At 37.7% G+C, this 15,148-nt stretch overlaps 1 protein-coding gene across 1 annotated transcript in view; it reads right to left on the reverse strand.

The window, feature by feature from the left end:
- Positions 1 to 440: 440 nt before the first annotated feature.
- The window catches only part of Smp_027820 (hypothetical protein), a gene marked incomplete at both ends in the record, with an annotated part of 28,868 nt that continues 14,160 nt past the window's right edge, over positions 441 to 15,148 (reverse strand). Inside the window, 3 exons of the mRNA XM_018796098.1 lie at positions 441 to 718; positions 6,968 to 7,171; positions 8,137 to 8,204. Coding sequence (XP_018646905.1) covers positions 441 to 718; positions 6,968 to 7,171; positions 8,137 to 8,204 — 550 coding nt within the window. The remainder of the gene's footprint in view (positions 719 to 6,967; positions 7,172 to 8,136; positions 8,205 to 15,148) is intronic.

Below are 15,148 nucleotides of genomic sequence, written 5' to 3' on the forward strand. Positions count from 1 at the left end.
TAGTCAAAACAGTATACTATGAGTAAAGTCTTACAACCATGCAAACGGTGGAATCAATAAATAGAAATAAACCAATTCAGATTAAAATTTCGTTGTTTATCTATGTGCATCTTAACAAAATAATCTGAAAGTGGTGTTAACATCTTCATGTCAGCGTTAAATGACAAAAGTTACGTTATGGAATATTAGGAATTTGTAAAGGTACTATTGAACAACAACCGTGTGAAAAACAGATTATTCACTAATGGGAAAACCGACAATCTTAGAAATAAATGCCACACATATTTATATTGCTATCTAGTGAATATCACAAGAGATATTTGTTCGGTTGCAATTGAAATGGCTCTAAAACTTGAAGAAATATTGAATAATCTTAGGTTTTGATGCACACTTTCATGTGTGACGACAGAAAACACGATTGAGCATCTGGTTACTATGGATTACTTACCATTCCATTGTTGAGCCACTCGCATCTTGCAAAATGACTCAAACAGTGTGTTGTCAATTGATCCACTCAATGAAATCCAAGGCATGACACTTGCTGTGACGATTTCAGTCGAAGTATTCAAAGTCTTTTGATACACGAATGAGTTGACTGAAATCCATGTGTTTCCCAAATCCTTGCTCATTATTGCACCTCCTCCATTCGATCCCAAACCGAACAATATGCCAAGTGGATTTGTGTATGCTATAATCTGTTCAACAGATGGTCCAACATCTGAGAATCGAACAGAAATCAGTAGAAATGTATCTTACATTATCTTGTCAAAATAAGCTTAAACAAAATTTTCGATAAATCAAAGTTGTTTGTAACTATGTATTTTATCAATCTGTTCAATGAACAGTTTAAAATACTAAAAGTTTGTATTTACTACTTATTAAAATACTTTGCTTGTCCTAGACGAACAACAAAATCTCTTATGCCAGTCAGTTCAAGTGGTCTTGTATAATTAATAGTAAAATATGAAGAGAATGAATTGTGAATGCTGTTTCCAAGTACAAATTCAGCCACAATTAGCTTGTGGTGTTGAACTTGAATGTAAAACATTTGTTCTCCTTCATTATGACAATGTTTGATTTTATACATCATGTCTTGTAAACTGAGTCAGATATTCAGTCAATAGATTCACGAATAATCATTTTTGATAATTGTTATTCTATTAATTTCTAATCTAGTGTCAACTAACTAAGGTTGATTAGCACATCATGAATGTAATCAAAATAGGGCAATGAGTAGAATCGAACAGAGGTGGTACTGGATACTCTCCTGTTACAAGGTAGTAAGCTCTGAACATCAAAAGGTTGATTATTCTGAAGAAATTACTCATGTTAATGAGGACGATATGGCAGCTGAATTTCTTGTTAATTAGTAATAAATCATTACCAATTTGTCTTCATCTCGAGAGAAATGGAGGACTGATAATTATTGTTAAGAACTAGTATAAATTTTCGAGAATTTCAGTGAATCAGGAATTTGCTGAAGTATCTTTGAAATGAATACTAGTTAGTGAATCATTTGAATAACCTTAGTTTTAAACTAACTCCGCCTGTGGCTCTTCTAGGTCTACTGTTGGTCACAAGACCGGGTAAATGAAAATGGATGAGCAAGGGGTCTGCACCATCATCCCATGGAAAACAATCATGCTGATAATCGCCAACCAGATTAAACAAATTTTACCATTTAAACTCTATTGTTTTCGATTAGATCCTCATCAGGTTTTACTCTAATATACAGTTATATTTATAAGCATATACGAAATTATTAAACCAATCAAGGCAGTTTATGAGGCAATGATAACAGTGGAATAGATTACATAACTAAAAATAATAATGAGTGAAAAGTACAAATTGGTAGTGTAATGACAGGTGTACTAGTTGTGATAAGAATAATCAAGGCTTGAATCAATGTTACATAATGGGATATACGTCAATGAATAGAAAAATATAGACACTGAAATAACATTACGTAATAAGAAGTGTTCAGATATTTGGACTGTGAAGCGAATATTTGAAAAATAATAAGTAAATAATTGGTAGGGGGTGAAGAAAAATAAATAAATAAACGAAGAAAGAGTATGGAAAATAAAATTATTTATTATTTAGGCCAAGGGAGAGATAAGGGTGTTACAAATTTCTTATGAACACAAAGACTTGGGTTGTTGGGTCGAATTCCTATAGCTTCTGCTATGTGTAAGAGACGAGATCGAATCCCATAAGGAAAACTAATCGGATTACGATAAGTAACTTTAAATGACTGATTTCTGTCAACTTTATGACCGCTATCGATCAAGTGTGAAAGAACCGAGCTCCGTATCGACTTGACAATACCTTTTCCTAACCACGAAGGGAGGTGTTCACTAACTCTTTGGTTCAGTTGTCTGGTAGTGCGCCCAAAATAGTTTTCTCCACAGGAGCAGCTGATTTGAAGGACGTTCATTCAGAAAAATTATGATGCCTCATGATGAAAGCCGAGATTCTTCGAATGTCATGTGGCTGATGACACTCCTAACATACACAGCAGTCATTAATCTAGTGACATAGAACGTTCGGACACTGTAGCAGACCGGAAGGACCAGTCAAATAACAACGGAAGTGAGAGGATTCAACACGACAGTACTCGGAATCAATGAAAGCCATTGGACCCAACCGGTACAGAAAAGCATAGATTCAGGAGCGATTCCGTTGGACTCCGGTCGCGAATAAGAAAAAGATACTCCTCACACTCAGGGAGTTGTTCCGATGAAGCTGTCCAATGAAGCACGAAATGCACATATTGGGTGTGAATCTCATGAATCCAGAGTCATCAGAACATCCTTCGAAACAACGAGGACGAAATCACAGTGAATGTCATCCAATGTTATGTACCTACCAATCATAGCAATGATGACCATAAAGATCAGTTTAACAAGAGGCTGCAATCAATCACAGCAAAGTGCACAGGAAAAGACTTGACTATTCTGATGGGAGACCTAAACAGCGAATTCGAAATGGACAACACTGGATATGAAGATATCATGGGACAACGTGGACTGGGAGAAAGGAACGAGAATAGTGACAGATTCGCAAATCTATTTGCATTCAACGAAATGGTTATAGGTGGTGTAGAGGATTAATTCCTCTATCATCTGACCCCAATAAATAAATAATATCCCGTTAACTGAATATTTAATGCAGGCCAAATCTCCAAGTAGAATGATGAGTTTACTCGAGATAATTCAAAAGCCTGAACACCAGTTATAGAGATAGCTTATTGTCGAAGTTTGGTAAAACCCGCAAGCGTTCAAATGGCAAGCATACAGGGAAGACATATAAGTGTGTGTGTGTCAATGTGTGTTAAAAATCCATATATATTTATGAGTGTTAATGGATTATGAATAAATTATTGATTGTCTTTGTTTACAACTAATGAAAGAATAGATTAAAGATTGCTGTGCAGACATGCGCTCAATCAGACTCACATATAAATTTACAAAGTGGATTAAATGTCTAAATTACAGAGAGCACACAAATAATGCAATAATTGAATGGACTTGCTACAGTGGCACAATATTCCACCACAAAAGCATACGCATTGTTACACGGGTCTCAACGGACCACACTACACAGAACCAGATAGTTCATATTTGCATCACTAACAAATTCGGAAGGACAATGGAAGACGTGAGAATCAGGAGAGTAGCTGACATGGCTTCAGATCACCATCTACCTGATTGTTGCGAGGACGAAACTACAGCTAAAGAAGCAGTGAGCAACTGGACAAACAACATTACAAAGATTCAATACAGTCTTCCATCCAGATACCAACTAATTCAACCAATTCAAGAGACCTCTCAACAACACACTACAACCTTTACAAGATCAACTGGAGGAAGACGAATAAACTACGATGGTGGAGTACTGGAAAGAGACCAAAGAAGCACGAAGTTCAACATATCAGGAGTTTGTGTGCCGCAACAAGCATCATCATAGTGAATGCATCTCTATGCCAACCCTGGACAAGATTGAAGGATGAAAGAACGAGAAGACAGTAATTAACAACAACAGTCGAACATGTACAGAGAAAGTCAAATCACAAGCTGAATACACTGAAGCAAACAAAGGAGTAAAGAATAGCAATAGAGCTGACAAACAGAAATATGTAGACCACCTAGAAATGTCAGTGGGAAAAGATTAAGAGAAGGAAATATGATATAACCAATAGTAAACAAGAGAGACCGGCCAAGGACAAAGAAAGCTATTCAATCACCGAGATTCAAGAACAGAGGAACAGGTGGGTAGAACACTTCGAGGAACTCTTGAATAAGTCAGCTACATTGAATCCACTAGACATCGAAATAGCACATACAAACCTTCCTGTCAATGTCACTCAACCAGTAATCGCAGAAATTAGGATGACCATCAATAGAATGAAGAGTGGGAAAGCAGAAGAACCCGAAAATATTCCATCTGAAGCACTGAAGCATCAAAGTCGGACATGGAAGTAACTGCAAACATGCTTCAGATTCTCTTCAGGAAGACTTGGGAGGAGGAACAAGTGTCACTGACTGGAAATAAGGACAACTCATCCATATATCAAGGAAATGAGAGAACCATAGAGGCAACAAATGACTGTCACTACCAGTAAAGGTTTTAAACAAAGTGTTCCTGAACCAGACTACAGACTCAGTAGACATCCAACTTCGATATAAACAGACTGGATTTCGTAAGGATCGATCGTGGACATACCATATTGTAACGTTGTGGATCATTATTGAACCATCAATTGAATGGAAATCGTCACTATACATCAATTCCTCTGACTATAAAAACATTCGATATTGTAGATAGGAGGACTTTACGGAAACTGCTTAGACACTATGGTGTACCTGAGAAGATCGTCAATATCACAAGGAATTCTGCATCAGTAGACCTCAACATACACACGGGAAAAGACAAGATACTCAAATACAACACGGAGAACACTAACCCAATCACACTTGATGAAAAGGTGCTCTGGAAGGGGTGGAAACTCTCATGTACATGGAAGCATCATCGATGAAAGTGGAGGATGTGATGCAGACGTAAATGTGACGATTGGCAAAGCAAGGATAGCATTCCTACAATTGAGGAACATATACAACTCAAAATAACTCTCAACCAACATCAAAGTCACAATCTTCAATACGAAAGTCAAGACAGTTAGTTCTATTGTACGGAGATGAAACGTGGATAAATACTTGTAGTATCACTTTATTTGTCAAGCCCATATACTTTATCCTAGCTACTGGCCAAGCCAATTCGCCTGTCATGAGTCATATTTTGATCTTGTTCATTATTCACTTATTAACCTTGGCTATACTTTTGTATGAGCGTATATATGTACACTTCGTATCTTATTCATCATATGTCTGTCACTCATTTTTGTCCGACTATAAATGTTGATTAACGCTTGCTTAAATCGAGTTGGCTTCCCAGCCATCTCCAATACGCATCATCTTTCGCCTCGCTCTCGAGTTGGCTTCCCAGCCATCTCCACTGCATGTCATTTCCGCCTCGTTCGCTTCCTTCTCTTATTCGCCTGTTCACTCGCTCGTTACTATTCGCTCAGGTGTTGCTAACTTTCTGACCTGAGTTATTCGACAATAAACTGTAGTTGCTGCTATCCTTTGTCTTCTGATTTTACGCGCCATTAAGATTAGAATTATATCGGTTATCGAAACGAACGATTAACGAATCGCGGCACTACATACTACAAGCATCATCAAAAGGTAGATTGCAACTTGATTGATAGGATTCTACCTACACCACGAAGGACCCGACATACGTGAATTTGATCACCATCGAGGAGGGCAGTCACAGCCTGGATGGCTCAGTGGTAACACACTGTATCGAGAATTGGAAGCAGACATAAAAGAGTGAAAAGAAACTGGAAAGTGTTGGAAGGGGTTGTCCAGAACAGAGCTGAATGGCAAATGCTGGCGGGTGACCTATGCTCCTACACGAGGGGCAACACAACATATTGTCTATGATTACTTACCAAACCAAATTCTTTCAGGCAATTTACTAATCTTGAAACAACGTCTCACCAAATCTAATGAACCTTTTATACCAATCGCACGTCCACAATAAAACAAAAGATCACCAACATTGAGAAATGTATTTGTTTGACGGTCTGGCAACTGTACAGAAGAGTTCCGCATTGCAACGTAATGAGGTAAGTTCGACGGATCTGAATGCAAAAGGTCAATACGAGGCAAAGTATTATTAAATAACACATCGCATAGTCATTCAGAATTATTTTAATTATCACAAAAATCAATAAAAAGATAGAGAATTCTTTCTTTCACAGTAATGTGATGTGACTGAAGATAAGTAACCAATTACAAATATTCCTTATCATTATGATTGACGAAATTCGAGATCATTTTGATAGGAGAGTGTACGAGAACTGTGAATCGTTACAGTGCAAATATATTTAGTTGATACTTCTCAACAAGAAGATGAGTATTATTCATTTTATCTGTTGTTTGGGTTTGTGCATTACTATCAGTTTTGTATAATCTAATGAAATATCAATTTGGAAAGCCTCTAAATAATTGATAACTCTATATGCGGACTAACTCATCATTTTCCAGTAAGCATTGAACAAGCATGTCACATTTTGAGAACGATTATGATTTCAGTAGGATGAGAAAAATTCAGTAAACTATGATGACTTGTCAATTTGTATTTGTATGTGTGAATACTTGATGACAGTATGATAAATCGGATGCAATTCAGCGATTGTAATCGTTTTCACAACAGCGGAAATTTTAACGATGATAATTAGAAAGCGATTTATCTGCGAAAAACATTTTTCATTTGAGGTAACGTATGTGACATACAGACGAAACGTATTTCCCATAATGCGGTCATACCTTGATTGGTAATATTGATTTATAGTCAGTCATAACAAGAATTTTGAAAAATACACACTGATAAAACTCACAAGTGTAGTCAAGTTCAACACGTAGGGGAGATCTGAACTTGTAAAACTTTTGTTTTGCGCAGCTATTCACTACAGGAATACTACGTTCATAGGGTTTGCACACAATTTCAGCCAGAACTGGATATTTCACAATGCTTGTACTAAGAGATGGATTGAATTTCAGGCTAAAGATGACTTCATACTTTGCACCAAAATACAAACGTCCTGTCTGAAACGAGAAAAATAACATCCATAAGTGTTGTATCACAGCAACAGTTGATATATCTTTGAAATTTATATGTTTCAATTTGTAATATGAAACGATTTCAAATGATGACTAACGTAGTTAAAGAAATCTAATGTAATTTATCCCCCTTCCTCTGTGCTTGGTAAACGGAATTGCACAAACTTTAAAAGTTTAATTGGCATTGAAAATGAAAATGAATGCTGATATCAGACCGATTTCGTGCTCTTAGTTCAGTAAATGAAGCAATGTTTCGATGAATTTATATGAGTTTGGATGTTTGAAGAGAAATACTGTAAATATTTCACAGTAGCAACTTGAAATATGAAGTGACTGCAGTGGCTGAATAGATTTCCCTGGAATTGGAACTACGTGCAGCAATTATTGGTAAACATATAAAACATGTAAGTGGGGATTTTTGTCTGTCTCCAGTAATACCTACACAGATAGAACTTTTGTTTTAGAAAGGTGTTGCAGGGTGATATTTCACTTTTAAAATCAAAATTTGGGATCGAAAATGTTTGACTATTACCCAGAAAGTGGTAGAAAAAATATTATTGTTATATAACAATGCGTTTAAACAATGAAACCAAATCATGAAGTGACTGAAATTTTTAAAAGCTGTTGAAACCAAACATCATATGGAATTTGTACCCTGAGAATACTTCAGTGATATTGTAGAAGGAAGATTACAATCCATTTATGAATAGTCGAAATTTCAGGATTCAGTTGACCGAGCGTTTGTTAGATCATTTTATTTTTGGTAAACAGATCAAATGGATGGACATTATCGTTTACGTATATAATGTTCAATAACCATGTTGTATACAGCATTTTCTAGCACATTTTAGTTCATTTAATGAGTGGTGTGCTACGTAGAATAAATAATGTGATTTCGATCGTAAATGTTATTTTATGCAATAGATTTCGACAAGTTTGTGTTTACCATCAGCTATGTCGTAATGCGCAACATTAACATATTCATAGCAGATAGCTTCAGACAACTCCAAAAGTCTGAGATAAAAACTAGTGGAAGTTTTAATCTTGTATGGAGCACTCACTCACACCTGAACGTGCTGGATACTGTGCGCTTATCGAACATTGAAAACGAAACTGGTAGTCCTAGTGTATTCAATATGTCGATCAAGTACAAAATGATCACTAAAACGTTGTATTATACCCTGTGGAAATAAGTAGCAATTGGTTAGTGAATTAAGGTAGAAGTGTTTGATTATAATGAATTTAAGTGGTTGTATTATGTTATAAACTGATTTTTACAAGAGACGTCTGTTCTGATTTCACTATGTGTTAGCTGATCACATTTTCATTGTTAAGTGATATGAAGGAATAATTCATTTAGGATTGTTCGGTTGAATCTTTTCATTGCTGTTTAGGACTGCGATTGATCAGTCTCTTACTGGCATACTGTGGGAATTGCCTCGATATTGCTTAAGTCACAAGAATTATAAGCAGAGATAGATGGTGGCTAGCAGTGTAATCCAAGACACGCGTTTTGTCCTATTTGGGACTCGTCCTCGATTCCACTGTTATCCACCAACAATCTATGCTGATACAACGGATTGCTTAAAATATTCCTTTCTCTCTCATGTATACTACGACAATACGTCATACGATAATAAGACTAGTCACGCTATATAAGAACCAGGATTCATGACGAGGAATAGGAAACCAGAATAACACTAGATAATACCTCATTCAATACAATTGCAAACAGTCACACCCAGTGAGTCAGGAGTAGAAATCAGTAAGATGGAAAGAAATCACATATAAAAAGGATTCAGTGAAAGGAATTTTCTTTTCCACGAAATCGTTTACTTAAACTATACATTCGTGTTTTTAGTTATGTGGCAAATATATGTCCATAGAAGTATAGAAAAATTGAATCATAAAGTGATTCAAGACTCTAAATATCAAATGAAGTTGTCTATAACATTGTCGACTGTTCCGTTACAAGCATTATTACTTCGTCCTAAATTTTGTAGCACGTCAACGAACATTGATGAACTCTACGTTAAAATCCAGTTAAAAAACCTCATTCATTAGACAAGTGACCTTGCTCCTGTATCTAATAAGGATTGTGAGCACTTTAAAACAATTCTTGTGAACTGTTGTAATCAATATGTAAACACAATACCTACAATTAGACAATTACTCGCAAATGAACATAAATCTCAATTATTTCATCTTTTTTGAAATCAGGATTTAGCTCTGTGTCACCCAGATTAGGTTGCAGGATTTGTCCTTATGGATCTTTAGAATGACGTCACCAAAGTATTCTGGATATTATCTGGTGCTGTCAGATTCTCTAAGATGAGACTGAAAAAACGGAACAGATGTTAACTAAAATCCTAAGGGAGATGAAAGATGAGTTTAATATCACTCGTCACCTCTATGAACGTCGCAGAAAATGGGGTTCTGCTATACCGGGACTATGCGAACTCCGAAAAGTTCTTAGAGAAGAACATCTTCCTTTGACCTATACTTGATATGAATAACTCTCTGTATCATTTGTTTGCTAAATGACTTGCTGATATTTTACAACCAGTCAGAAACCACATCAATAGATGCAACTCTCATGATTCGCTTGATTTTGTCGACTCAGAACTAACATTGTAAATGGTAGAAAAATGATCTCAATGCATGTCACTTCTCATTTTACAAATGTTCCACTCACAGAAACTGTGTTTTTATGTGACAATATTGAAATAACAACTTTGATATTAGTATGCTAGAACATTATCTAAGAGAGCTATTTCTACAATGTACCGTCAGTGTGCGATTCAGGTTTAATAATGATTTCTAAAGACAAACCGATGAAGTTGTAATTGGTTCACCATTAGCCCTCCTCTTGGCTGAATGGTTCATGGGTAATCTGGAAAATATGGTGCTTCGATCGATAATTGAGAGATTTCATTTATTAAAGAGATATATGGATGATATTTAACTCCGTCTGTAGCTCCTCCGGGGGCTACTGCCGGTCCTAAGCCCGGGTAAAGGAGGAGGGTTGGGCATGGGGTTAGCTACCCCATCCCGTGGAAAACCAACTCGCTAAAAAATGCTAGCCAGAAAAAATTATTCAAACCAATTAAACTCTGCCCTGTGAGTTGAAGGGATAATTATGACGTCTCACGACGAAAGCCGAATTCCTTCGGAAGTCATGAGGTCGATGCACCTCCTAACAACCAGAGCAACAATTTCCATAGGCACATGGAATGTCCGGACAATGTGAGAGACCGGAAGAGTCTTCAAAATTGCTGCAGAAATGAGGAAATACAATCTGGAGGTGCTCGGAATCAGTGAAACACATTGGACGCAGGTTGGACAACAACGACTAGCTTCAGGGGAAATTCTGTTATACTCCAGTCATGAAGAAGAAAATGCCCCATATACACAAGGAGTTGCATTGATGCTGTCCAAACAAGAACAAAATGCACTTATAGGATGGGAATCTCATGGACCGAGGATCATCAAAGCCTCCTTCAAAACAAAGAAAAAGGGCATTACAATGAACGTCATCCAATGCTATGCGCCTACCAACGACTACAATGAAGACGTTAAAGACCAATTCTACGATAGGCTGCAGTCAATCGTCGAGAAGTGCCCAACAAAGGACCTGATCATTTTGATGGGAGATCTAAATGCCAATGTTAGAATGGACAACACTGGATACGAAGACGTCATGGGACGATATGGACTGGGAGAAAGGAACGAAAATGGAGAGGATTGCCAAGATAAAATTTAAACTTAAGAAGCACTGAACAAAGGGGCGGACAACATCACAAAATGTTAATATGGCCTTCCTTCAGGTTACTGACAGATCCGACGAATTCAAGATAGCCTTCAACAACAAGTTCCAGGCCTTTCACGATCTACTCAATGGAGAGGGAACTAGCATGGAGAACAACTGGAAAGGTATCAAGGAGGCAATCAATTCAACACGTCAGAAGCACCATCACAAGGAATGGATCACTGTTGGTACACTGGATAAGATTGAAAAAAGGAGAAACAAGAAGGCAGCAATCAATATCAGCCGAACAAGAGCAGAAAAAGCCAAGGCACAAGCCAAATACACAGAAGTAAACAAGCAAGTGAAGAGGAGTATGAGAACCGACAAGCGTAAATATGTGGAAGATCTAGCATTGACAGCGGAAAAGGCTTCAAGTGAAGGAAACATGAGACAATTGCATGATACAACAAAGAACTCGCTGGAAATTACCGTAAACCAGAACGACCAGTGAAAAGCAAGGAAGGAAAAGTAATTACCAACATTGAAGAACAACGGAACAGGTGGGTAGAACACATTGAGGAACTCCTGAATCGACCAGCCTCATTGAACCCACCCAACATCGAAGCAGCATCCACAGACCTCCCAATCGATGTTGGCCCACCAACATTTGAAGAGATCAGCATGTCCATCAGACAGATCAAGAATGACAAAGCAGCGGGACCAGACAACATTACGGCAGAGAAACTGAAAGCAGATGTAGTAGCAACTGCCAAGATACTCCACATCCTCTTCAGTAAGATTTAGGATGAAGAAGAAGTACCAACAGACTGGAAGGAAGGATATCTGATCAATATACCAAAGAAAGGCGATCTCAGGAAGTGTGATAACTACAGCGACATCACTCTTCTCTCAATACCAGGAACTGTTTTCAACAGGGTATTGTTAAACAGAATGAGGAACTCCATAGACACCCAACTTTGAGATCAACAGGCTGGATCCCGTAAGGATCGATCGTGTACAGACCAAATTGCAACGCTACGGATCATTGTGGAACAATCAGTTGAATGGAATTCATCACTCTACATCAACTTCGTCGACCACGAGAAAGCATTTCATGGCGTGGACGGGACAACACTATGGTGGCTTCTTCGATGCTACGGTGCGCCTAAGAAGATAGCCAATATCAAAGGGAATTCCTATGGTGGATTAAGCTGCAAAGTCATGCATGGAGGACAGCTCACTGACTCGTTCGAAGTAAAGACCGGTGTTAGGCAAGGTTGCTTACTCTCACCCTTTCTCTTTCTCCTGGTGATCGACTGCATTATGAAGACATTAACATCTGGAGGGAAGCACGGGATACAGTGGGCAGCTAGGATGCAGCCAGACGATTTAGCTTCTGATTCGTTGGCCAGACACTATCAGCAACAACCTAATCTGGGAGAGAGCAAACCAGATTCCGACAGAAGAAGAAATGAGGAAGAAGCGCTGGAAGTGGATAGGACAGACATTGAGGAAAGCACCCAACTGCGTCACAAGGCAAGCGTTCGCATGGAATCCTGAAGACCAAAGAACATATTACGCCGAGAAATGGAGACAGACATGAGAAGAATGAACAAAATTTGGATAGATCTAGAAAGGAAGGCGCAGGACAGAGTTGGTTGGAGAATGCTGGTTGGCGGTCTATGCTCTATTGGGGGTAACAGGAGTAAGTAAGTAAGTAATGGTATTACTGACTGATAATGAGTCTCATTTTGCTCCGAATACAGTCACTACCTGATTGAATGGTATAAGTTGTAGACATCTAATCACTGCTCCTAGGCACCCTCGTTTCAAGGATCAGGCAGAAAATTTCATCAGGACATTGGAAACTGCTATTAATTTCATTGCTGCTTCAACATTTGATGAATCGGATGGGGGAGTAGACACATTTCTACTGCAACACAGAAATGCTAAGCATTCTGTAACGAAAGAGACTACATCAAAGCTACTAAATGGAAGAATTCCTCGTCCGAATGTAAGGCAATTAGAGTCTTTAGGAATTACATGTTGTCGTGGAAATGGTGTTCGACCAGCCATCAGAATTGTGGTGAAGAATGTTGGAAAATCTATGGTTGAAATCCTAGATATCAATGATTCAAGTACACTTAACCGACATGTTGATCAATTACAATTACAGGAATCAAATGAGTCTGTTCCAATTCCGGCTGTTGATTCTAATATTAATGAGTACATCCTAGATCATACAGAGTCTGCAATCGATTACAGAAATTCGCATTCCCATTTAAGTTATGGTGGTTGTGGTATTTGTATAAACTAATAATTCCTTCTTACATGAGTGGCCGCTGATTACGAATTCCAAATATAATGCGTTCATTTGTGCTCATCTTATTCTACTTGACAAAAAATGGACCTCAATGAAATTTTGGATTGATCTAATATTTCTCATCATTCAATTCAATTCACGTTGGAAGCAGAGGCGAATGAGCGATTTCATTTTCTTGATGTCCAATTGAAAGGAAGTTCAGATGGTTCTTCACAGAGATCTATATATTAAAATCGACCTGGAATGGTCGGTAGACGAATTTCCATAGCTGGATCCTGTTGAGTAGAAAGAGAAAATTGATTCACTCTTTATCCTCAGGGCCTAGAGGAATGTTCTAATGATGAAGTAGATGACGAACTACTACTTCAACTTTGACAGATACTCATCAGAAATAGTTATCCACTTAGATTAGTAGATAGGAACTTAACACCAAGACATCCTAAACACAGCACAGACAGTTCGAAAGAAAACTCTTTGTGAATATCGAATTTAAAAGAGATCAACCTGCCGAACTCTTTAATATACGTATTTCAAAATCCCTGGATAAAAACTGTTTAACTAAGCTACGTACTGTCTTCTCACGCCGGCCTGCCATTCACAGATATGATAAGGATAAACGTCCTCTTTGTGTCATGTCTATGTACATCTATAAGTCTACTTGATCCTGTGGAGCAGGTTACATTAGCTGCATAAAACGATCACTTTCTAAACTCATCTCAGAACAATACCTGGAGTGGCTTTTAAAGGGAGGATGAAAAACAGTTACCACTTCGATGCAAAAACACTTGATAATATCTGGACACGTCGCTCCAAAGGAGTATCCCTTCAAAACAATCTACACAATCAAAGGAAGTGGATAGAAGGAAGGCCGAGTAAAGCGGACAATTATCTTTCATGATTTTGATTGGTAAATTATCTTCTTCTCAATATTCTTCTCTAACCCCTGATTATTACGCAACGTCATTTGATATTTGGAGTCTCGAATCACTTTATGGTGAGCGAACCATTCAGTTCAGAGAACAAAACTCCACCAGAATGGTCCACCTGAGCTACAAATCTTTTCTACCATCTCAAATCTTTTCTATCCTATAGACATATTTACCACTACTACTACTATACATATGAATGTATAGTAGTATATTAGTAAATGATTTCGTGGGAAAGGAAATTCTTTTCGCTCAATCCTCTTTATGTTTATGCAACGACAATGAGTTGTTTTAAGAAACCACATATTCAATAGTCAATAGGCTATGCCTGTTTGTGCACGCTGAACGACCAATCATATTTCGATTCCACCACTACACATCAATGAAATATCGTGTGGTTCATATTTGGTTCTCAATCGTTTGTCGCATATTGAGTGTCTGAGGCGCATGATATGGTACTGTGATCCATCAGCCTGGTGTATCGCACACGTGTCTATTCTATTATCAATTTGTCAAGTTCAACTGGTCAATTGTTCTATTACTTGATATCAAATATAAGACTGAAAAAAATTACTTGTTTCCGTTAGATCATTATGTACAATTATCTCATGGAACATTCAAATCTAGAAAGCCTAAAAGTGTACTTCTGGATGTTACCAGTTATTCATTCTTCAAGTAATATGATTATGTAAACGGTTTTAGACTAGTTGATAAGGATTTTATTTTCAATCAGAAATTTAATTCAATTCTTTTTAAATGTTATCAGAAGGGGTTTTGTGGAGATTTAGTATTTATCATAGTTGAAAGCGTGAGTCAATTAAAGCTAGACCACCAAGGAAAACCTGGAAACACTGGACAGCCGTTTCGTCCTAGTATGGGACTCCTCAGCAGTGCGCATCCACGAACCCGCTCTCGCGAGACTCGAACCCAGGACCTACCAGTCTCGAGCCGAAGCCCTTAA

Source organism: Schistosoma mansoni (assembly GCF_000237925.1).
Source record: "Schistosoma mansoni, WGS project CABG00000000 data, supercontig 0176, strain Puerto Rico, whole genome shotgun sequence".
NCBI classification, from domain to species: Eukaryota; Metazoa; Platyhelminthes; class Trematoda; order Strigeidida; family Schistosomatidae; genus Schistosoma; species Schistosoma mansoni.